The following is a 25,797-nucleotide window of genomic DNA, read 5'->3' on the forward strand; positions in this document are numbered from 1 at the left end:
TAAACTATTTTTTATACGCATACCATAGCTAATGCTGCGGGCATAGCCATAGAACCAGTTGTGGACTCATGTGGGTCACATCATATTTTATCTTTGGTTTTATACCTTTTCATACTTAAGTGTGTCTTAAAAATTTATGAATATTTTACGAAATACGTTAGACATTGAGAGCTGTAAAAAATGAAATTTTGTTCAAGTATTTCTTGGCGAGGCCAAGGGCGTCACACGATGAAGGTTTCCGTGAGAAAGTTTTATTTATATACCTACTACATAATTTAAGAAGATATTTGACTTTGGTCATATTTTAAGCAAAAGTGGATAGCAAGTCTATGGTCAAGCGCGTTTTACCGTAAACTGCATCGTCAGTATACTAGTACATTGCATTAGACGTTATTGCAGCCAATCATTAGCCTCCTTGTCATCATCATCATCATCATCATCATCATCATCATATCAGCCGATGGACGTCCACTGCAGAACATACGCCTTTTGCAGGGACTTCCAAACATCGCGAGACTGAGCCACCTGCGAATCCCTGCTACTCGCTTGATGTCGTCAGTCCACCTGGTGGGGGGTCGACCAACACTGCGCTTTCTAGTGCGGGGTCGCCATTCCAGCACTTTGGGACACCAACGTCCATCGCCTCCTTGTCACTCCGCAATATTTAAAAAAAAAGACATATGTTCAGTATTGTATGTTTGTCATAAAATAACGAAGATATAGGAGTAACATTGCCACATAAATCAATGCACACTGGATAGTTACGAGAAACCTCGCTTAGGAAGTCGGTTGTAAAGTAAGCATGAACCCGAGGTGGTTAGTTATTATTGTGAACTTTCTGCATTGATGTTATCCTCATATTTTTTGTTAGCAACATTTTCCTTTAGTATCTCATATACGTACCGGCGCGAATAACTCAGCATTTTTGTGCCAAGTTGTTGTTTATTGTTATGCACAGACTAACTAACCGACAGTGAACTTTGTATACTTTATCTACGTATAACCTACAAAGGCATGTTAAAAATTATGGCTTCATGAAGTTATGGTAAAGGTGTAGCCACACCTACGTAATATCTTGACATTTGCAGTTTTGTACATAGAATATTAAGTACTGCTAAGAACTGCAAACACTTTGTTTAAAAGATTCCTAGTTTTTGATAAGATTTAGATTAAATTAGGATCTCTACCAAAGCCTTCATTGGCATGATTAAAGTAGAAATATGTGAATTTATTTGTTAGTTAGTTTATTTGTTTGAATTACACGTTTAGTACAAATTATTGAAAATAATGTAATAATAATGATTTACGATTACAATATATATTAAAAATATACGTTTATAAAGACGATCCGTCTAATTAGTCCCATTTAATATGGCGAACGGAGAAATCTTAGTAGCGAAATTTCTCAGTAACAAATGAATAAAACTCAAAAAACTCAAATAACTGTTGTAATAGCTTTACTAAGTTAAACCTCATGTTTAATTAGAAAGGCAATGTGAATGTTGCCAGTATGCCTATCTTTAGTTTTCCTGTTACAATTTTGTCATACAAATCTCCCCCGAGACTTAATATAATATAAATCCTCGCATTTTACTCCGGTACGTAGGCATTTGAATACATTACGCAGTACGTCTACAGAATTGCCGCTCTCTATATTTCTGCTCCAATTTCTGCGTTAATTATTGTGATTGCAAAGGTGTGAGCCGGGCTTAAACACCTCCGTGAAACATTAAACCTTGGCTTTATGTGCCGCCTGAACGTTTAAGGCAAAAGAATCTTGTCGTAAATAACAGCTTTTATGTTATTCCATGACTTCATTAAGTTCTTCTAATGGCATAACCTGGGAAGTTATGGCGCATCGCAGGCTTTATTGCACGACGCGGTGGTATCGTTTTTTATGTGCGAAAATGATATGATTAAGCATGGGCTTGTTTGCTTTGCGTAATTATAATAAGATTACAAAAACATACTTCCACGCTTTTAATTTACGCACTGCTTGTATAAAGGGTGGTCGGGAGAATTTCCCATAACTTTATGGTTATATTCTTTAAGAAAAATTAATTAAAAATGTATATGGAACATGTGTGTAAAAAATATTTTTTGTACATCATAAACTGTGTCCCTTATATTGCATCCTTACACTATGACGTGAAGTTGCAATATCTCGTCGATATCGAAAGTCTTGCTACTACGATTACGTATTTTAAAATGCAAGGATATATAAAGGCGTGTGTTACATGGATAGTCGGAATTATTTGAATTACTTTGTATGGAAAAAACTAAGTTTTTTTTTACTTAAAATAAATTGGTTATGCAGTTTTGCTCTTAAGTGCACTTAATAATAAGTGCACTTGTCAACGTTTTGAAGTTATGGGAAATACTGCCAGCACTGTGTATAAGTTGTTACATCGTACTATATTGTTTTTGTCAAATACAAATTAATATATGTTCAAGACATATATTAATTTGTATTTGACAAATATGATAATGACCACTATTTATCTTTCTCCTTCAATTAAACGTAGTCTTTGCTAGGAGTGACTTCGATTATGTAGAGTCGGGTATTATGGCTATAAGTCTACTAACCCGCGTTCTAACAACACGGTGGGTTTATGCTCCAAATCTCTTTATCTAGGTATCAGGACAGAGGACTTAATAGTAAATGATAAGTAATCTATATACATGACTCGCCAATTAGTCGTAAATACTGTGCGTTCGCAAAAAAAGTCCACCTGGTGTAGATCGACATTAAGACCTCTTAAAAAAAAAATATGGCGTAGACGCCAAAAAGTGTCACCGTTATCAGCGATAATTTACAATTTGGAGACACTAGAGCTCTCACCCCGCGAGCTGTTGAGATAGGGCGTCCTCTGCTAATGTATTCAAGCAATTTTGCTAACGCCCTGCCGCCAGGGACGCGGACCCTACTCGGAGCGAATTAAATTTGTACCCTTCTGTTTTTATTGCTTTTACGTCTACGTCGAACTGGTGGGTACGTACGTCGTACACGAGTAGGTACGTGCTTAATGATGAGCGGTTGTGAAGGTGATTGAGTGTATATTTGAGAGAAGTGAGGGTACTTAAATTGCCTTGTTGGTTAGCTTAAACGGATTCGGACCATGAGGTTCTGGATTCGATCCAGGATCCTTTTAACTTTTCGGTTATATGGGCCGAATCTAGGAAGGGCGAACCCGGTACTTGCTCTATCGCGTGTTCCTGGGACGCCTTCTTGACTCCCGACAAGTTGTTTCTCTTTTCGCACCTTATCCCTTGATGCTCACTATCCCACTTCTGGGCTGGACGACACGATTCCTGGGTGTTCCGGGCTATGATATACCTATTGAATTTATCTCTCTTCTGAGAATGCAATTGGCAGCTTAGACATTGATGATGTACACATTGTTCCTCGGAGATAACGCCGTCATTAACATATTGTGATAATGAGACTTGGCAATCTGGCTGAGTTTGTTGTGGGCTCTTTTCGGACCAAGGCGCGGTTGGAACATTCGAAATTTGAATTGTAAGTTTTCGACTATTTATTATCACTATTAGCTTATAGACTAAGCCTCATTGAAATAAATGAATGTTGACTATTGACTCTATTGATCGTATACTGATCATTACAGAAATAAAGACTCTAAGCTCACGACTCCGCATTGAAGCAACGTAGGCCTAATCTTAAAAGTGTCTTTTTTCCTATAAAGAGAGAATCCCTGCAGTGAACCATTAAATTAATGTTTTGTATAGTAATAGTTGAATAAACCCCCATCCTGATGTCAAGCGCAAAATCACAATAGTTAGTCAGTTTCAAGGCGTTTAAGTCAGTGTGAAAAGCTTATCGTATCTAATAATAAAGGGAAGAATTTGTGTATAAAATTCACCACTTAAAATATTTTTTGATTATCGCCGATGTCATAGAGTCTATGACATAGACGATACATTGACCCTTTACCATCAAAGTGTGAGTTACTATCGCCTTAAGGGTTATTATTTACATTGTATTCGTATCTTTAGACAAAGTGTCTCTATACTACTCGTATTTAGGTTGTTTCGCAGGATGGGAAGCTTTATTTGTAAGTTTATGCGCTCATTATTATAACGTTACGATACTTTTTACGATGCCCGCCGTTATGTTTCTCAATAACTTCAGTTACAATGTTTCTTATCAGTGTTACATTGAATATATGCCTATGTGTGTTTGTTACTATATTTATAAATAGTGTGAGCCCAAACAAAGACGCTTTCACGTCTACATTACTCATATGATTATGTTTATATCAAAGACTATTTTCATAGTTACGTATCTGAGTGATTAGTTGTGTGTTTATTTTTTGTATAGTCGTGTTATTTTGTATGTTGAGGCAGCAATATCAAGATCAATTATATATCTAATTTTGTAATATAAACATAGGGCGGTAATTTGTAGAAAGTCTTTGTATGCAGTCATAGAATATTTGCCGATGCGAAGCCGAGGAGGCTAGTAAAGACTTTGACGTTTCATTTGTTCAATTTTACAATTTCCTCCAACTCTATCGTAGAGCATTCCCTTGAGTAGATACCTAGACTTGTAATGTAGCTGCGATATTGCGCGAACTTTATTCATATACCTACTTATTCGGCCCGGTTTTCCTCGCACTGTCTCAATATAGCGTCGTCGTTGCGGTTGAATCGGTCCGGTCCCTATTTAGTTTCGCGTAACTTCCTCTCCAGAGAGTCGTCCACAGTTCGCAACTGAGTTACCTATGCTAGTATTTTATCCCACGCTGTGTTTTATATAGAGCCAGTCTCCTTTTGTGACATCGTCTGCGTGGTATTCGTGACGTCATTATTATCACCGCCTGTTATAAATTTCCATCCAATTTGAAAGACATTTGGAGTTTGACTCATAATGCTACTTCAAAGCTTTTAAAGCTTCAAATCGTTAGTCTTCAGTCACGACCTAAACCTGTTACTTACGTTTAATTAAAAAAAAAAAAACATATATACAGCCGAACGTAGAACCTCCTCCTTTTTGGAAGTCGGTTAAAAATACATTCCTTATTTGATCCACAATGAATATAAACTTTTCACTTTTTTTTTAATTATTTCTTTCGTTGTATTTATGTTTTTTTTTATTTTAACGCAAATTTATTTAACTTTATTTTTAATTTCTTCTATACTCTTAATTTTAAATGTTAGTACGATCTATGCTTTGTGCTTGATGCCCTTTGTGTAAAATTATATGTTTTGCACTACCTACCCTAGTTTTAAGAAAATTTAGTAATGTTTACATATGATTTTGTTGGTGGTCCAAATAAATAAATAAATCACTTTAAGGAAGCGCACTTTACGTCTGCGCCTAAAACCAAAGTTATATAAAATTAAAAAATATTTGTTTTAAATTTTAAGTTACTAACAAAATAGAAAAGTTGCAGAACTTTAATATAACTAGTTGTTAATTCCATATTTACAAAACTGTAATAATAAAATTGGGTGCACTGAATTCTGACACGGTTCTTGAAAGCTTATGCTTCGTTGCCTAAGGCACTTGGCATGAGTTGTCCGGAGGGGCATCTTGGCTTGGCGCTAGAGACACCCCCTCGCCCCGGTTCCCTTTAGCGACGCCTTGGAAACTTGCCCGATAGGCTTTAGATAAACGCTGCCGAAAAGCAAAAACGTGACCCCTCCCTTCGAGGGAGTAAAACTATGGAGGCGGCATTAAAAATAATTCCTGAAGTGTTTTATGTGCTACGTGCATAGATTTGATTTTTGTAATTTTGCATTGAAAGACAGTCCAAGGGGAGAAAAAGTTCAATGGGAGAAAATGTCTTTTCCCCATTTCTGAAGATAAATTGATTTCTTTTTTTGTTTAGAGCTCTTCTAGGGGAGTACTACCACCGTGCTTATTTTTGCTGTTAAGTACCTTCTTGTAACAAATGATGTGTTCTGTTCTGAAGGGCAGACCCATAAGGATTTTCCTATGCGGAACGGGACATGACAGGGCATAACTTACACTGCATGGGATTTAGGATATTTAGTGTCTGTTATAGAAAATGGTTATAAGATTTAATTAACATAATTTGAGTGCACTTAATAGATGTAACCTGAAAATACAACCTTATCTTTATCTATACTAATATTGTAAAGATGAAAGATTTAATTATTTGTTTGTTTGCATTGAATAGGTTCTGAAACTACTAAACCGATTTGAAAAATTATTTCACTGTTTGGAAGCTAGACTATTCCCAAATGTTGTAGGCTATATTTTATCCCCATATTACTACGGGAACGGGAACCATGCGTGTGAAACCGCGCAGCGTCTGCTAGTTGTAAGGTAATTTCTTTTTTGTGTATCATCTGCGTAGGCTAGGGTAGGTAGGGACGTACCCTAGTCTAAAACCCATGTACGCCATCGTGATTTATGTATTTTGTTAATAAAAAAGTAGCTACAAGAAAAAGTACTCACAAAGAGTTTCCATTTCATTGTTCGGAGACAATTTCGATGTGCGAAAGGGGCCGATGATTTTCCCCGTGATTCACTGTGGCCGTTATAAATCAGTTTATTTATGGTACGGTCATTAAAATTATTTCGTACAAAGAGAATATTTATGTCCTCGCACGTTGATGGATTTGCGCTGCAATAACCACTTAACTTGTACCTACCATGATTTTAATGGGTCTATATTTATTTTGTTTACTATTAAAACTCTCAATCATTCTACGCTAAATACTATCATTTTTTTTTTCTAAATATTATTTAGGTTGGGAAAAATAAATTCATTATTAAATTTATCGGTAGATGGTTGTAGTGATCATATCGATCACTCATATAGGTAAATTATAGGTCGTTTTTAAAGTGATTTTTTGTCGTTTTTGTTTGGTCCATTCAATTGTCAGTTTACTAATGGGGTGTTAATAATAATGGAAATCATCAAAGAGAATACTCTTTACATTTCAATCGGTGTGGCACCCAATCATCTAATTCTTCTTGTGATTCAGCTTTACGCGAGCTACAGACCTTCAATTTTAACTGTACAGTAGTATCTAATCGAAATTTCAATCAAAATTATTGGAAAAACTGTACAGTTGTCAGTTTTGCCTGTCCACGGACATTCGTGCGTTCCAGTACGATGCCGTATTGCGTCATCACTTACCGTCAAGTGAGATTGTAATCAAGGCCTAACTTTGCAAAAGAATTTAAAAATAAAAAAAAAAACATCTATCATACCGCGGGAATAGACTTTGTTTTCTACAATCTCAAGATCGGTGATATTCGACTTTTAGACTTTTCCACCCTTATTTTCTACGTTGTGAATTTCTTTATCTATATTACCACCCTGTTGATAATTCAGCGGCAGCGGTGTGGACGAGCGACGCAGGCGGGAATTTGTCGCTTTGCCGACTCGACGCCGGTTTTTGTCGGTTTTTTTCTCATCCAATATATTTTCAATTAGGTGTGTAGTTTTATTTTTTATCAGAGCTACGATTTGAAACGTTTTGAATGATAGATATATAACTGGACGTCAGAGAGCCACTATATGGCAATATTATTAATAAAATTTAATTTATTAGCACTTCCTTCAATATTATAGACGTCAAGCGAGTCGCACGGCTTTGCTGGATGCAGGCGGCTTAGGATCGTGATGTTTGGAAGTCCCTACTAAAGGTCTATCTCCTACAGTGGACGTCCATCGGCTGATACGATGATGATGATGACTTCCTTAACTTAAAGTATTTTGTTGTTTAGACACAGGTTTGGAAGACTTAAATTGACAGCGCCTTACACAAATACTTTTATCAACATTAAAAAACTTTTTGCTTGAAAAAGTATATTATAAAATTAATGACTTTTTGACCGAAAAACAAAAATCCGCCTCTCTACTTATCTTATCTTATGTTATGTTAAGTTAAGTTTTACTTTGTAGTTACAACACCCTCACAGGGTTCCATTTTAAATAATTATGACATTTTATCTATGACATGTGTTAAATATTATAATGGAAATGTAACTTAAATGAATAAATAAATAAATAAATAACAATAAGACCGCCATTATCAAATGCCATTATGACATAAGCGCCGCGTCTGGCGGACTTCTTTCATGAAAAGGACTGTAGGTTATTGTGTAATACAATTACTTCTAAATGGTCAGGCGTGATCGTTATCAAACACTAATTCGTCCTTCAACAAAAAATAACACGATCTAACTCGTGTGGCAATGTGAAATGTTAACCAAACGTACGAATGCCATATTTAAAAAAAATACTGGAACTAAAAAAAACATGCTTTATATTTAGTTTCAGTGGAATTTATTTATTGAATAAGTCCTCGAGGTTAGTGTGTCGACGCAGTTCGAGTTGCAGCTGGGGTAACATAAATATGCAAGCTCGAATTTGCTTTAAAAATTAATCGCATTGGATGTCTAATAATATGGCTCTTTCGAAATAATTTAAAGGTATATTTAATTTCAAGTATTTTGAAATGTGTTTCTGTCTAAAAATTCATTTATTTCAAGTAGGCTTAGTTTACATGCACTTTTGAAACGTCAAGGTTGACTATTTTGTAAAGAATCTACTACCGGTTCGGAAGGCAGGCTTTTTTTTATAATTTTTTTATTCTCTACAATTTAGCCCTTGACTACAATCTCACTTGGTAAGTGATGATGCAATCTTAGATGAAAGCGGGCTAACTTGTTAGGAGTAGGATGAAATTCATACACTCTTTTCAGTTTCTACGCGACATCGTACCGGAACACTAAATCGCTTGGCGGTTTGTCTTTGTCGATAGGGTGATTGATAACTAGCCACGGCCGAAGCCTCCCAAAAGCCAGACCTGGACCAATTAAGAAATCCTCACTCGGCCCAGCTGGGGATCGAACTCAGGACCGCCGTCTTGTAATTCCACCGCGCATACCACTGCGCCACGGAGACCGTCAGACGTGGCCAGTTATGTACTGTAGAGAATCCGGTATAGACTTCGGGCTGACAATTTTTAGAAGAAGGATTCAATATTTTATAAGTTGACGTGTTCGATCCCAGGAGCTCGTGTACCGATGCAACATATACTACCCGACCAGAGGCATTTGCTATACGCAGGTATATCTAAAGCAGTGGCCGCCCCTATTCATCAACGTCCGAACTCCGACCTTTGCCTGCTTTTTCGCTCGCCCGCCGCTTTACCTACTGCGGCAGGTACTGGTACGATAGAATATTCATAAAATTAGGCCACAGTTATATTAAAACCCGTTTTAGTTGAACCGTCTAACGTAGGAGCTATACTATTCTCTAAGATTATAAAATTTTCATTCTTACAACCTTGTAGTGATTGCTTGCTGGAATTATATCTTTCAACTGAATTTTTAAAGCAGTTATTCTTTATCGATTGAGCTGAATTTTTATACACAACATAACCAGAGTCACTTCAGGAAATTCAAAAACACGTATTAAACCGAGCTGGAAATGGAACCCCGGTTCGGTCGGTTATAAAGTGAGGCAATTCCAACTGAGCTAAAGAGGTCGTAGTCCTGTCCGCAGACTCAAAAATATTGATAGACCGAGAGCCTGCAAAGGCTAGCCTGCCAGATATACAGATATATCATATATCTCATATACATATGATATAAGAGTGCCTCATTTTTTCGAAAGTTTGTCAGTCATGCTCCTACCATTTGTAGTGTGAAAGTTGATCAGTCTGTACTGTAAGTTGCATGTACAAAGATACCGTAGCAAATTAGAGTCGAGACCGTGGTTTGAAGTTTCCATGCCCTCAAGTATAATAGAACCAAATTTTTTGATATATGTTACGAAATATCAAGAGAAATCCAGTCTCTAGTCAGCAAGCCCTTAGCTTCGTGGCATCGCTTTGCTAGATACCCTCAAAGTTTGATTTTTAACGGTGTTTTTCGAAAGGTTGCTTCGAAGCTAAGTGACTGACAACTAGGGACGTTGTCGGATTTCTCAGATTATGCCGAGGAAGATTGATGGTCTAGACCCTTGTTACTGGTTACCCACCGCAGTCCAAAACTCTACAATTAGCTGAACTTACATGTGGTAGAAGCATAGGCTGACTAATTTTCAGCTTTCATAAAATGAGGTACATCTATGCCTATCGAAGGCTCTTAGACCATGAGCTTAATCTCGCCATTGTTCTTTCATCGGTTAACGTGCGAGCCAGTGGGTCGCGAACAAGAGTGCCTATAATGCTAACCACCCACAGTCCTATATATCCACATGCCGGCAGGGCTGCCGGCATGACGTCCTGTAAAGATAGGCATCCATATATCCGCATCGTAAGTGTCGGGATGCATCTCATTATACGGATTTTTTATTTTACGCTATATTCGTGCGACGCACTTGTATGATTATACAAATAATACTATTATCCGTTTGATGCGATACTTCCGATATGCGGACGGTCAAGCCTACTATAAAATAAAACTCACGTGTGTTAATCGGCTATCGCTTTAGATCGAGCCGTCATACACATAGCGACCACCACGATGAGTTTTACCGGACATCATGCCAGCAGCTGCAGACATGTTGGTATGTCTACCGTGGATGGCTAGCATAACAATGAATCTAACCCAGTTTGCTATTAGACGTTGTTTTGCTCCTTTTATGGTAATTTTATTGCTTGTTGCCCTTTTATCAGCTCGCATGGAGTTTGGTAAACATGCCATTATGGTGCAAAACTTGGTCAACGCAAGCTAATAACTTGTGTAGATAAGCCGGGTATTGGGTTTGCTCTCGCTGGATTTAAGAGTGTGTAAAGTAACTTTCTACGTTTTTTAATTGTTCATGGCGAACAAAATCACGGGTTAGTTGAAATACGTTGTCTAGACCGTGATTTAGTTATAAAGAAAAAAAGTCTATAATTTGTTATTTTAGATTATAATCTACCTGCCAGATTTAATCAAAATCCGTCTTGTAGTTTTGCGTGACTGATATTCAAACTTTTTTAATGGGTTACATTTATTTTTATGTCTTACATATTAAGGGACACATTTCGTCAAATTGCAGAATGACGTGGTGAATCATGACCCCGTTAGTGCGTGTCATCCAAACGGATGTATCAATTGATATGTGGTTTATTTTTTCAATTTCAAATTGTACACAGGATGCACTAACATAATATGTTATGGTCTATATCGTTGTTGCAGTAGTTAGCTTGTGCAGATACGAATATCATGAGATCTTGAGAATATTGAGCTACTCTTTCTTCCATGAAATCTCAGCAAAAATTCTCAGCTTGAAATTGGAGATCTGATAGTTGGATCAACCCGCATCTTACCTAGCTGCTCGGATAGACGAAGAAAGAAGGGATATGACCTAGAGTTCCTCATATCCTATCTATTATAAGGAGAGTGGCTTGGCTTGGCCAGTATAATAGACTAATAATGATTGATTGATTGATTGATGAGCAAAAAAAGGATCGAAGATCTTATGAGTTGTATAACTTCTTATTTTCAATCTCTTGGCAGTGGTCGTGGGTGCTGCAATGTACCTACTATGCGAATGTAATGCTTTTCCATTTTTGGTGGTTGGTTCATCATTATCAACCCATAGTCGGCTCACTGCTGAGCTTGAGTCTCCTCTCAGAATGATAGGAGTTAGGCCAATAGTCCACCACGCTGTCCCAATACAGATTTTTGACGGCCTCCGTGGCGCAGTGGTATGCGCGGTGGATTTACAAGACGGAGGTCCTGGGTTCGATCCCCGGCTGGGCAGCTTGAGATTTTCTTAATTTGTCCAGGTCTGGCTGGTGGGAGGCTTCGGCCGCGGCTAGTTACCACCCTACCGGCAAAGACGTACCGCCAAGCGATTTAGCGTTCCGGTACGATGCCGTGTAGAAACCGAAAGGGGTGTGGATTTCATCTTCCTCCTAACAAGTTAGCCCGCTTCCATCTTAGACTGCATCATCACTTACCATCAGGTGAGATTGTAGTCAAGGGCTAACTTGTAAAGAATAATAAAAAAAAAAAAAAAAAAAAAAAAAAAGATTGGCACACTTCACACACGCAGACGAATTAAGAAAATTCTCTGGTATGCCGGCTTCCTCACGTTTTTCCGCATGTTTTTCCTTCACCGTTTGAGACACGTGGTATTTAATTTCTTCAAATGCACACCCTCTGGAATCGGCAGCAGAGGTCATATCCACTAGGCTATCACGTATTACGTGGTGGTTGGTTACGTAACGGGAATACTCAGCTATTGTATCATAACTTAGATATTAGTTTAACCAAACAAAAACGTAGCTAGTAGCTACATCACGACGGCCGTGGAACAAAATGTAGCATCTCTTTGTGATGTCCGCAGCCGGCGGAATATTCATGAGCACGCCACGGTAATTAGGAATGGAGACACTGGCGCAGGATTTACTGATGAAAGCCTCATTGTCTAGCCTCAGCCTCACGTCTGAACAATGCCCTAAACAGCGGTGAGGAGCATCTATGCGTTAAGACTGTCGTTGCCGCGTTTGGGCCGCTTCATACTAAGTAAGCGTGATGATTGATGGGAAACGAAGATTAATGCTCCTAAAATAAAATTATCCTCATTAGTTCTCGGGTTAAATGGTCGATCTGAAGGTCCTAGGTTCGAACACGTCTGCTGGGATATTTTAGTTCCCATTTCTAGCACACACAGTAAGAGGGGAAGGGAAATGTTGGTCATGTTTGAAAGTCATAGAAAATGTTTTTTGTTTTTAGTTTATGCTGACAAAGTTTTAACACAATTTTGTACTTATTGAAATGTTATGGAAAACACTAACAACTCATACATTTAGTCGTAGCTTGTTGTAAAATAGGTATACAACACAATTTTTGCTTTTCCCTAACTCTGGTGGAGTTACTCTTGATTACAATAATATCTTTATACAATATTTATATTTCAACTGATTTTTCTGATGTGCCCAATTATGAAAATGACTACAATAAAAAAAGCTATTTTTATGATTGTTATTAGTAAAACCTGCTCACCAGAGAATTTTCTTAATTCGCTGCGTGTGTGAAGTCAGCCAATTCGCATTGGGCCAGCGTGGTGAGCTCAGCAGTGAGCCGAATATGGGTTGATAATGATGATTAGTACAAACCAATATCTACGTAAGTGCAGTAGCAAGATATTGAAACCTTATTTGATTGGTGAAGTTATAGCCATTGTGTTGGCGGCAGGCTACCTTTACGGGGCGATACGTAGGAAATGTACGTAACATTGTAGCAAACGTTTTACTGTTCATAAAGACGAAGTCCGATAAGTACGGTATTGCTTGTTAATCGCATTCATATAATCATATAAGGCGATTCAGTTTTACGCTCGCCGATCGAACGAGTTTACTAAACAAAGCCCGAGTGGACGCGTTGTAAAAAATGTAAAGGAAATGAATTCCTCACCACATCCCACCGTGTTCTGTTAGTTCAAGAACGGGTGACATTTTTACAATTGATTACTATTGAGCTCATTTTCCGGTAGTACGAGTAGCTTATCATTTATCGAACCGGTGGTAGACTCTTTACAAATAGTCTAACTTGATGTAGGTATTAATTAAAGAACTAACACGATCTGCAGGATGCCATCAAGATCGCGACCAACAAACGATCAGTTTTATTGGATGTCCTGCCGTTATCACTGCAAACTCATGAAGTTATTGGATGGTCAGTGGCTGACATTTTTTTTTACTCTTTACAAGTTAGCCCTTGACTACAGTCTCACCTGATGGAAGTGATGATGCAATCTTAGATGGAAGCGGGCTAACTTGTTAGGAGGAGGATGAAAATCCCTTTCGGTTTCTACACGTCATCGTACCAGAAAGCTAAATCACTTGACGGTACGTCTTTGTCGGTAGGGTGGTAACTAGCCACAGCCGAAGCCTCCCACCAGCCAGACCTGAACCAATTAAGAATACCTCAATCGGCCCAGTCGGGGACCGAACCCAGGAGACCTCGGTCTTGTAAATCCACCGCGCATACCACTGCGCCACGGAGGCCGTCAAAATCTACACATTGACAGTGACAAGTACAAGTAACTTTACCTACGTTCAAAAATGATTACCTACTGCTTTTAGCTAAAATCGAGAATTTTAGTGAACGAAAAAGTTGGACGATGAAGAATGTGCTCACGGAAAATTAGCTTGATAGTATACAATTGCAAAACTGTTCCCCGGATCCTGGACTACGTGTTTTGTATGCTGGATATGCTTTCGTATGATTACGTTAACGTAAAAACTTTTGTGTCCAATCGACCCGCCGGCTAGACTGAGTAATTATTCTTCTCTGACTTGCTAGGAAATTGCTTCATTATTTAAAAAATATATATACAACTGTAGTCTTTGTTTTCTGTCCGGCAGTTTCCAATAGGGCAATAATAAAATTGAATGAATAGGTATTTGTTTATGAACCAGGGAATTCAGAAAGATCTTGAGTTCAGACCCTTAACTGTGGCTATTGTAGGTTCAAGGTTAATCGTTAAATGTCATCTTTGTTTAAATTAAGTTTTGGCATCAAGACTTTAAGTATTCGTTGTTTATTACTTGTCTTTAAAAATCGTCTAAAGACTTTGCTTCCTTAAAAAGCCATCGACGGACGTTTTATCCTTTAAAACTGATTGTAAGTTGATTTTTAAAGATTCTACGTACTCGATCACTCATTAAATTATTTTCGGCTTTTAACATTAACGTTTTTGTTAAACGCTAAGTAATATCATCATCATCATCATCATATCAGCCGATGGACGTCCACTGCAGGACATAGGCCTATAGGCCAACTGCATCCAGCGAATCCCTGCGACTCGCTTGATGTCGTCAGTCCACCTGGTGGGGGGTCGGCCAACACTGCGCTTACTAGTGCGGGGTCGCCATTCCAGCACTTTGGGACCCCAACGTCCATCGGCTCTTCGCACTATGTGCCCCGCCCATTGCCACTTCAGCTTCGCAATTCCTTGAGCTATGTCGGTGACTTTGGTTCTTCTGCGGATCTCCTCATTTCTGATTCGATCACGCAGTTAAGTAATATAGTGGTATCCAATGGGAAATCTGGGAAATTATATACTCGATGTAACTCTTCATATTTCAACCAGCCTCTTGATGATGAAAACACTATTAGATTTGTTTGAGAAATGTAGAATGAAATCCATGATACAGCTTAACTAGGAACATACTGTAGAATTAGTTATAGCTATCTACACTTACGCTCGAAAAATATAATTCTCATTCAGCAGTGAATAAGCGCAATCCCATAAGGTCACACTAGGATGGGCGGCTTATTTACCGCGGTATCTAGATAAATTTTATTCCGTGTTTTATATGTATATGGTTGTTTGTACTGCGGGTGATTGTTCCTTAACGACGAAGGCTAGGAAAAAGACATAACAGCGGGAACTGTGCACAACTCGTATCGGAGCGATAAACTGAAGGAGAACTTCGTCGGTTCTTCTCGTTTTATTGCTGCGCAGTAAAAAATATATATATCGGAACTCTCGTTTTTACTGTTTCCTAGCGGGAGTTCTTGTAATGAATTTTTTTTTAATGCAGCATAATAAATAACGTTCTTTCTACTCTCATATCGTAAAACATGGAATTATGAATTAAATAAAATGTAACTGTTTTTGGTTTTGTTGTTCTATACGTTAACAATAGGAATCTTATTGTGTCGCAAACAATACAAAACGTGCGTCCTATAATAATATTGTCTCTACGTATAGACGATCTGATATAGACGTTTCGTCCTTCTATGTTTTTCTAGCCCTAGAGGTCAATTTCAAATGCCTTTATTCCTTATTATTAGGGTTACTTAGTTTACAAGCACTATTGAAACTTCAAGTTTGAGTTTTGTTAGTGACAATAAAACAGGTTAGCTCTGCTAGATCGCCCAATCCGGTGATGCTATAGTGGTTCGTATTAAGGAGCCTACAGCAAATAATAATAATTATTATTTAATCAGAAAAAAGGCAACATACTATACCCGCAGTATAAAAAGCATTGTCTTAAGTGTCGATTCTTGAGCTAACCTCGTGTCGCCTCGTTTGCCCGTGACGTTATTGCAATCCACTATGGAGCCTGATAACAGGCCTGGGCTATTCGTTTGCTGAACTATAATGATCCTACGTGCGGAACCATCGGTGGGCGATTTTGACTCGCACTTGTCTGTTTTTTAATTTTCGAAGCGTTACCGTTTGTAGAAAAAGAATTGTATTATTAGATTATGAAACACGGCTGAAACTCACGTGATGCAACGTCTGGTTTTCAAGAAAGCTGGTTCTTGCAACGCTGCACGATCCAAACTGAATAGTGCGTTGATCGTGCCAGCCATGCGACCAGCTCATGACTAACGGCCCCGTATGGATTCGAAATTAGTCGGGCATACTCCGACGTTGTATCTCGTGAGTTTCAGCCGTGTTTAATTAATATGAATAACACTCACGATAATTTAAATTGTAAAAAATAATTATTGTTTTCTTGTCCTTTCTTATATGCATTTTTTGGCATGGCTTAACAAATTTATAACAAAGTGAGAGCATAAAAGAAAGAGAAGCAAATAGCAAACAATACATGCATAGTTAACGTTCGTAACAAAGTACAGGCAACACAACAACAAACGGTTCTCATATTAAGCGCGCCACTCGTGTTTACTGAATCGGCTTGCTATATAGCCGCCCGGGCCCGGATGCCGGCAGCTGTGCGGCTATCGGTAACAGGCCGACAAACAAAAAACTATACGTACCCACACTCCGGACCACATGAGTGGTGTGCATAGAATTCGGAACTTCAAGATCACTTTTATACCGTTGTATATTTAGTTATTTGCCTATTCAAAAATCGTCACCCTCTTGCCGCGGTATTTTAATTTATTTAAATATAGTATGCTCGCGTCTTCGTCCGTGTTAGTTCAGTTTTTTGCAAATACCGTAGGAACTATAGAATTTTTCGGGATGATAGTAGCGTATGTGTTAATGCAGAGAATAATCTATCCTCATTTCGAATTTCATTCATGCATTTAGTAGTTTTTGCGTGAAGAGTTACAAACACACACACAAATTTTCTGCTTTTACAACATTAGTAAGATTAGGGGCCTGTAGTCATGTGTCACGTCGAACGTCGATTCTCTTTCTACAAATGTTAACGTTATGAAAATTTAAAAAAAAATATGGGAATGACTTATTGCTTGCAAGGTCACGCAATCAAATTGTCGATCGGAGCTGTCATTCCCATACATTTTCTTAGTTTTCGAAGCGTTAGCGTTTGTAAAAAGAGAATCGACGTGCCTCAAGGCTAAGGCTAATGTCTAGGACGTCGGATGATAAAGAGTATCCTAAACCGATTTTCTTTAAAATTTGCACCCACGTTTAACTTGGTTATATGATTAGCTAAAAAGACTCAATTCAATAGAGGACTTGTTATTTTTATGCACCTTGCTTCTAAAAGTTCATAATTACTTACTTGTATGGTGTTTTGTTCGAAAGTTCCACAATATTAGCAAGGAACAGTCCAGGGACTTCAAACTGTAAAACTTGTTATTTGAAAAGTGAAGTTTGAAGTTTGATAGCTGATACACTGTTTTATTATCTTCTGCTGGTAAAGGAAGTTTTGTGAAATCCTAAAATCTATACTAAAACTCGTAGTATAAATGGTGAAGTATTGTTTGTTAAAGCTTTGACGCCCTAAATACTCAACGGACCACGTCCTGATTCCCGAGGGATTAAAAAACGTTTACTTGGGTTGAATTTATTTACTTACTGTTTACTACACGTTAGGTTTAATGTTAAAGTTTAGATTAATAACTAGAGTGAAATAATAGAAATATTTAATGCAAGAAAACGATAAAAATGCGCAAAGGCGGGTCTTATAATAAATGTCTGTACCATAAAACTATCTCCCCGCTTGTGATTTCTGTTCCTACAAGAGTAATTTTAAGCGTGAAAAATGAGGCCACGAGTATTGAAAATTCACTTGCAGTCTCTACTATTTAATCTCACGAGTCGCTTGGTCTCGTGTAAAATATGGATTCTAAATCTCATTAGTCCTATGGATAACTTGTTTGTCTGTACTAATAATATTAGATCTAGGGTTCGAATCTCATGTCAGACCACCAAATATACATTTTTTGTATATTTTTTTTTTTCGAAAATCTCAATAATATCCTATAGTTTGATACATTACGTACGTCTATGTGCCAAAGAGAGTATGTGCGCGAACGTAAAGTCTTGCGACTTTACCCTCTCTTTTCTTTATCCCTCACCAGTTTTGTGTGCCGTCCCATTTGTGCCGCTCAAATTTGCGCACTATAAGGGAAAGCATGAAAATTTCTAGTGTTGATATTTTTGTACGTTCTCGCGAAGATAATAAAAACGCGCGTCTAAGTACTTTGCTTGATCGTCGAACTTATTATGGCTAAGATTCTCTTTGATAAATCAGTCAAATATGGTTTTAATTTGTAGCAAAATATCGCAATTTGCGGCGCTATTTTACGGCCTTTGAACATAATAATTATATTTGTTTTTAATTTGCTGACGCTGCAGCGAGTTGCATTGCGCCTCGTGGCTCTCGGGTTAGTCTAACCACGATGTTAAGCGCCCGTTTGAACACTTTAAATCAATTAGTGGGTACATCAGAGGCGGTAGCTGACTCTGTATGCATCGCAGACTCCCCATTCTGTGAGCGAATGCGCGCTTCTTTACGTGAAATATACGTCTAAGTTAACGCAACAAGTCCCAAACGCTTAGGCTGTGCCCTTTGTGTTCAAGACTCACTGCCAACTTTACGACTCGTATGCCCAGACTTGGGTTTTTTGTTTATTTTGGCTCTTATGTGATTGCAATAAGGGACGTGTTGCGGAATGTGTATACTCTAGTGAGGGGGGTGGAATCACAGCCCCTCTGTAAATAATTGCGTCTGCCCACTACGCCATGAGGGCGCATCCCCTTGGCTAGGGTTGCCAGATTCAAGCATGAGGTATTCCGAGACTTTTTGTAGGTCTGTCATGATATTTTGAACACTCTATGTTAATAAATATTGAAATAGATATATTAAATGTTTAGTATTATATTTTTAATCCAATTAAGCATGGGTTCTGTGTTTTGATGTGAAATCAGCAGTATCATGAACACATTCCTTTTCCCTTTAAGCCTACATTCGAGTTACTTTTCGTAGGTTGTACTTTTACTCTCTGTCACACGTGGGTGAAAAACTTTCGTATTTTATATTACAAGCCTTTTAGGACTAAAATTTGCACAATTTCTTGCAATGGGGATGATGACTAGGTTGGAATATATTGATTTTTATGATACATTTGGATAAATAGGGTCAATGTTAACTAATTTATAAATAAAAAGCAAAGATTGTCTGGATATTTGCAAAATAAATGAGATTATAAAATTTCAAAAACTATTAAATTTTTTTTATCGTAATTAGATAAAAATTTATACAGTTTTAGCTTCCTTACATTAAATGGGACATTTTTTAATATATGAACTATAAAGATAAACGCACAAATAACAAAGATATTAGTAAGTTTGTTTGAACGCGCATACAAATCACGATCATTACATTGCCTATGACGTCATTTTTTCGAGCCATTTTGTATGGAGCGTTTTTCAGGGATCCGCGGCAGCGCCGCAAATCTGACCCTTTAAATCCCTGTAGCTCCGAAAGTAATGATCGCAGATACCCTGTTACTTTTACAAAATTGCTTTACTATTAGTATACTCTTAATTTATATACAATTAAAAAAACTGTCATCATCCCTATTACAGTTCTCTGTTATAAATAGATAGGCAACCCTATTCATCCCGTTTCAAACATGGTTCCCCCGTCATGGTTTTCGAGTTTCCTTTGCCTCGCTTTTTGGGAGTCCTGAAGAATAGACTCTACTTCGCCCTAGTCATTACTGAACTTCTGAGAATTTTAATTGTATCCAATTTTAAAACTCCCCCAAAATTAAAACGTATAATTTTTGCAGTGTCTTTGATCTATTTAATAATTAATACTCCCCTTATTTTATAAATAGTTAAAAAACGGCTTTCAACAATTACTCTTGGGTCTAGATTTTATGTTTATGTATTACTTGGGTCTTTTTATGTTATTTCTGTATAGTCCTCTGCCCCTCGTTAAAACGTTTTTTTTTGTATTTCTTTCAAATTGTGTTTTTCTCTACTGTTTTAGAATTTGAATTATCGTGTAGTTGTAAAGGTTCAGTGACTAGTTTATTCTGGTCTATGCTCATTAGGGTTGCTATCCACCACCAGACGAATTTGAGCATTTTTATTAAATTCTACTCTTAATTTATTTTTGTGCTTTGCCGAAATCTTAATGTCTTGATACTTTATGTCGCCACTGTAAATTTTCTGTTTTCCATTTGCTACTACGTGGCTATTGTACATCAGTGGACATGCATTACTAAATTATGAGCTATCTCTGTGGCCTCCAAAATAGGTAGTGTCTTAGTTACGAATTCCTGCGAAGTATCATCTGCAATTTGCATTTCATGTCCTCGCTGTGAAACATGCATACATTGCATTGCACCGTGTAGAAACGGTACTACTGGATTCCCTTTATGAAGTAAAAAATGGGTCAGACGCTCTACCTCTAAATTTATTTATTACTGAACTATGAAACTGTTTCTTTACAAAGCTATTTTTTGCGCCGCCTGTTCAAGTTGGTTGCTTTTTCTTTTTGAGTCGCTTGCTCGGGGTACGCAAACACCTTTCAGTTTAGTTGCTCGGTGCAAGCGTGACTAATGTCAATCAGTTGAGGTTATGCAAATACGGATCATGTTTTTATTAAACATCTTGCAATTTATAAAGCATGTAGTGGAATTCGATGTTTTTCGGATAAAAATTTGACGGCCTCCGTGGCGCAGTGCCTGGGTCTGAGGTCCTGGGTTCGATCCCCAGCTGGGCTGATTGAGGTTTTCTTAATTGGTACAGGTCTGGCTGGCTGGGAGACTTCGGTCGTGGCTATAGTTACCACCTTACCCAAAAAGACCGGTGTGGTTTTCATTCTCCTCCTAACAAGTTGGCCCGTTTACATCTTAGATTGCATCATCATTTACCTTCAGGTGAGATTGTAGTCAAGAGCTATCTTGTAAAGCATAAAAAAAACGTCAGCTCACTGCTGAAGAGGAATTATAAGGATTAAGTTGTATATCAGAGATGGTGTCTACTGAAAATTGACAAACTCAATATCTTCAATATGTAAATAAATAAATAATATCTTAAACTTACTAACTTACTTATGTAGAATTCGCGAACGGCTCAACCAATTTGGCTTATATTTTTTCATAATTTTGTTAAGGTACGAAGAAGGTTCTTTTGGGAAGTAAAAACTTAAAAATAGCAAAAAGGATTTTTTTTTCTCTCTGGCGGTCCAACACAAAACTTATTGTTATTTATATTAAGCGAGCGAAAACACGGTTAAAATATTGTAGTCTAGGTTATAAAATACTTTGTCACAAAAATATATCCTTTGACGTAAATTTCATACAATGTGTCCAACGAAACCACACCCATACCATGTCTCGTAGACTTGCAGTCGTGAGAGGAAGTACTCGTAGGAGAACGTACTCGTAAAGTTGTATGCGCATACAGTGCTGGAGTAAAAGCCTGTGACTGCTAGACCATCCTTATTTCATTAAAACCTGAAAACTTCTGTACCATAGGTAAGTAAGATAAGTAACTATAGAATTAGGGTCGTATTGACTTTGGACGGTAGTAGATTTCAAGGATCCTTAATTGTACTCATACAATTAAGGATAAACCGGATAAACCGTTAATAAAAATATTTTTTATTTTCTACAGGATATCATGAGGAATCATGTCCCAGTCGCCAGTCACGCTTTATGGCAATTGGCAACCTTTCGCTATATGGTCTTGAAGTTTGACCTTTATAATAGTGTTTATTGAAGGGTGCCACGAAGCTAGCTGAATGGCGACAGAAGACATGAGCTTTGATATTATGCTAAAGAAAATATATAAAAATTACGCTTTATATTTAGACGTTCGAGGGTGTGGACCCTTAAACCTACTAACTCCCAAAGCCATCATGGTCCAAACTCCAGTCTTAGGCACTTAGTGGCAGGAGCATAGGCTGCAAAATGGCAAAGGCTAATGAGGTAGGTCTGGCTATCACTGGTTATCATTCTGTACTGAAATACGCATTTCACGCCACCCACAACTGCCACGAGCAAGAACGAAATATGCCTTCATGGTTCTAATGACTATTTTAGTGCGAACAGGCAAGTGATTCGTAGTTAACCATGCTAGTACTGAACTGGGGTTACATTTACGAGTATTTATTGCTATTTGATTACCGTCTCTACATTTTAGTATTTTCCCAAAAAACTCAAAAATACTAGATTTTTGTTACCATCCGATTTGGTAAATATAGATAACATGTTTTTTAAAAGTGAAATATTTTTTACTAGCTGACTCCGCGCGGTTTCATCCGCGTGGTTCCCGTTCCCGTATACGGTGATAAAATATAGCCTATAGCCTTCCTCGATATAAACACTGAAATAATTATTCAAATCGGACCAGTAGCTCATGATATTAATGCGTTCAAGCAAACAAAAAAGTTTAAAAATTGTAGGTTCTTGTAATTTGTAATTTTTGAAGTATCGCTTATTAGCATTGCAAAAACTTCAACATTATTTTACCTCACCAAACTTTCGTAATTCCACTGGTATGTTGTGTATATATTAGTTTGATTACAATGTACCTTTTCGCTATACCTTTTTCATTTCAATATATCAAATAGATATACAATCAGTCATCAATATAAAGTGTACAAATAAATAAATAAAGGTATTTGTTTGATCAAGATAATTTTAAAAATAATAATCATTTGTAATCCGGCAATGTTCTATGTATCACTGGTGTTATCAGGTATGCAGCGGTCAATGACACTAGTATCAGTCCCATAGGAGGCCGTCCATTTTAGAGCAGGCAATATAAATAAACTAACTTTTTGGCGTTATTGCAAATGAATAATAAATAAACATGAGTATATTTTGTTTTAAATTGGAACTCGAACTTTTTAGTTGTGTGTGTGCATTTTAAGAAATTAAATATCACGTGTCTCAAACGGCGAAAGAAAGCATCGTGAGGAAACCTGAGAATTTTCTTAATTATCTGCGTGTGCGAAGTCTGCCAGCGTGGTGGACTATTGGCCTAACCCCTCTCATTCTGAGAGGAGACTCGAGCTCAGCAGTGAGCCGAATATGGGTCGATAACGATATTTTGTTTTAAATGCATATGGCGAGAGCTAACGAGCGTGTAACGTTGCTAAAAGTTTCCAGTCGTCCTATTTGTCTGGTGGACCAGGGCCTCTAGCCAGGTTACACATCGATTCTCTTTCTACAAACGCTTCGAAATATAATAAATGTGTGGGTATGATTTTATATGCTGTGCGTGACCTATCGATAACGAATGTCGTCCCCATACATTTTTTAGTTTTTGAAATTGAAAAGTTAACGGTTATAGAAATAGACTTTATATGTAACTTGCACTGCTAGCTAGCACGCTAATAATGATGTACCTATAATATGTACGTAATTCGTTTGCAATCCATTCCTTAATTATCCTGTCTTCGAGATTGGTTAGAGTGCACAATTTCACGTAAGCTTATTATTTGGTGAGAAATGAGAAAGTATTTTAAACTATGTTAACAATCATATTATAGTATGCAGCTGACTTTAGACTGTGTATGTTACTGTTAGGAATTTTGTCTAAAGGGTTTTGCGTGTAATGCAACAAACAAGTATGCATAACTTAAAGAGGAATGTAGGAAAACGTAACATCAAACATTTCGTATTACGTTTGTCGGCGAGCGACAATTTATCCGAATTAGTCAGAATTCCTCGGGAGCTCAGCAGAGCTTAGTTTAGGAACTAACCGCAACAAGTACTACATAATTTCAACGTCCGGTTGTCCTGTAATTTCGGTAATGGCACCGACGAGACGCGCCGGGGCGGCGACCGGGCGGAGATAAGCGGGCTAGCGCATGTCCTTAGAATTCCGGGCCCTTTGAACCCAAGGGAGGGCGAACATTCCGGGGGTACTCATCCCTCCGTGGGTTAAATTTGCGCATTAGAGGTCAAAGAGAAACATGTGAAAGACAAAGACAGAGGAAGAATATATTCTATTTTAATCGTCAAAAATTGTTATTTTGCTAAATAACACTTTCAACACCTTTGAGATTTAGTGTAATGTAGCAAAATTGTCGCAAATACAATGTAAGCCTACGGGAAGGAAGAAAGTTGTATATAAATCTATTCTTTGAAGTTAGAAGGGTCTGGATTTAACAAAATCAAAGTTCGTTTCAGTTAGGACTTGTTTACAATCTCTTTTGAAACGTTAGGTCATGCATGTCAATCAAAGTTCGTTTCAGTTAGTTTACAATCTTTTTTGAAGCGTCAGGTCATGTCATGAGTTAATGGTGATAAGTGACGTCGAACATTTAAAAATTTCAGTTACGAGGGTTCCAAATCGCACGTAGCAGGTATAGTATGTGCGCTGTAGCATGGTGCAGGTGACAGTTGTCTTATGTCGTTCATAATACGTACTATTATCGTGAATGGCGGCAAAGTTTCAAGAGTGAAACGAACTGTCACCAGCACCATGCTATAGCGCAGATTCGTAGTACTAAAGTCAATATTGTTTGTTAATTCAATGAATGTCACATCGTTGAGCAGTGTGCACGACATTTGTATGTGCCATTATTTTGTTTGCCGGCCACATTCAAAACTAACGAAATTCAGTCGGTTTTGTACTCATTAGCCGACCGGCGTACGTGTTTGTTTGTGAAAGTCCTATTAGAGCTGTAATGGGCAAAACCGTCCCAAATTAGAGCCAGGTGTGGGTACGATGCTGGTTGAATTATTATTTGTTGTGAATACTATTACGACTTCAATATTTCAGCATTTTAGCAGTAGTTACTTTTACTCACATAGTTTCCGTTCTCGTGGGAATACGGGCATAAAATATATTATATGACACTCACAAATAACGTAGCTTTCTTTTGGTAAAAGCAATTTATTCATAATCAGTAGATTCCGATATTACCAACCTTATAACTTTATCTCTTTATAATTTTAGCATTTAAACATAACTCCGAAACTTAGACATCGCTGCATTATGATAAGGTTCTCATACTACATACCCCTCTCATTCTGAGAGGAGACTCGTGCTCAGCAGTGAGCTGAATATGGATTGATGATGATGATGATGACGTTCATAGGCACTGTATATTCTATCGTCTATGTGAATATGTTGAAAGAGGGTTGAATTTTTTTATTAAAAGAAGTATGTGTTTTTGTTCTTCAATGAATTTCCTTAACCCAGCGTGTAACAGTTACGTAATAACCGAGCTGCTCCAGAGCGACCTGCACAAGATCATCGTGTCGCCGCAACACCTCTCCGCCGACCACATCAAAGTCTTCCTCTACCAGATACTCAGGGGTATGTACCGAGTGGCATCTGTTTATTTAAATATGTTTATTTATTAAGACAGGCCAACAACATTTATGCACACAAAATAATTTACATAATATGATATAAAATAGATAAACTGGAAATACAGATTTAAAACATAAACATCATTATCTGGCTTGTACGGTAGACACAGAAATACTTAGGATATAAACAGAACAAAACACACTATAAAACAATATAAACTACAAATAACACACAAAAAAGAAAGCAAAACTGAACAAAGAAGAAAGAACAAATTAATATTAATAGTAAAATAAAGTTTGTATGCACACATTGCATATGGGCAGGACATAGAGTCGATGTATGTTGGTCCTAACTAATAAGGTGCCGGAATGGCGACACCGGA

At 37.6% G+C, this 25,797-nt stretch overlaps 1 protein-coding gene across 1 annotated transcript in view; it reads left to right on the forward strand.

Annotated features, from left to right (window-relative positions):
* Positions 1-25,797, forward strand: part of LOC112043565 (serine/threonine-protein kinase NLK) — a 200,621-nt gene that overhangs the window by 131,331 nt on the left and 43,493 nt on the right. Inside the window, exon 4 of the mRNA XM_024079044.2 lies at positions 25,312-25,418. Within this exon, the coding sequence (XP_023934812.1) occupies positions 25,312-25,418 (107 nt within the window). The remainder of the gene's footprint in view (positions 1-25,311; positions 25,419-25,797) is intronic.

The sequence above is a fragment of the Bicyclus anynana genome, chromosome 5, assembly GCF_947172395.1.
Source record: "Bicyclus anynana chromosome 5, ilBicAnyn1.1, whole genome shotgun sequence".
NCBI lineage: Eukaryota > Metazoa > Arthropoda > Insecta > Lepidoptera > Nymphalidae > Bicyclus > Bicyclus anynana.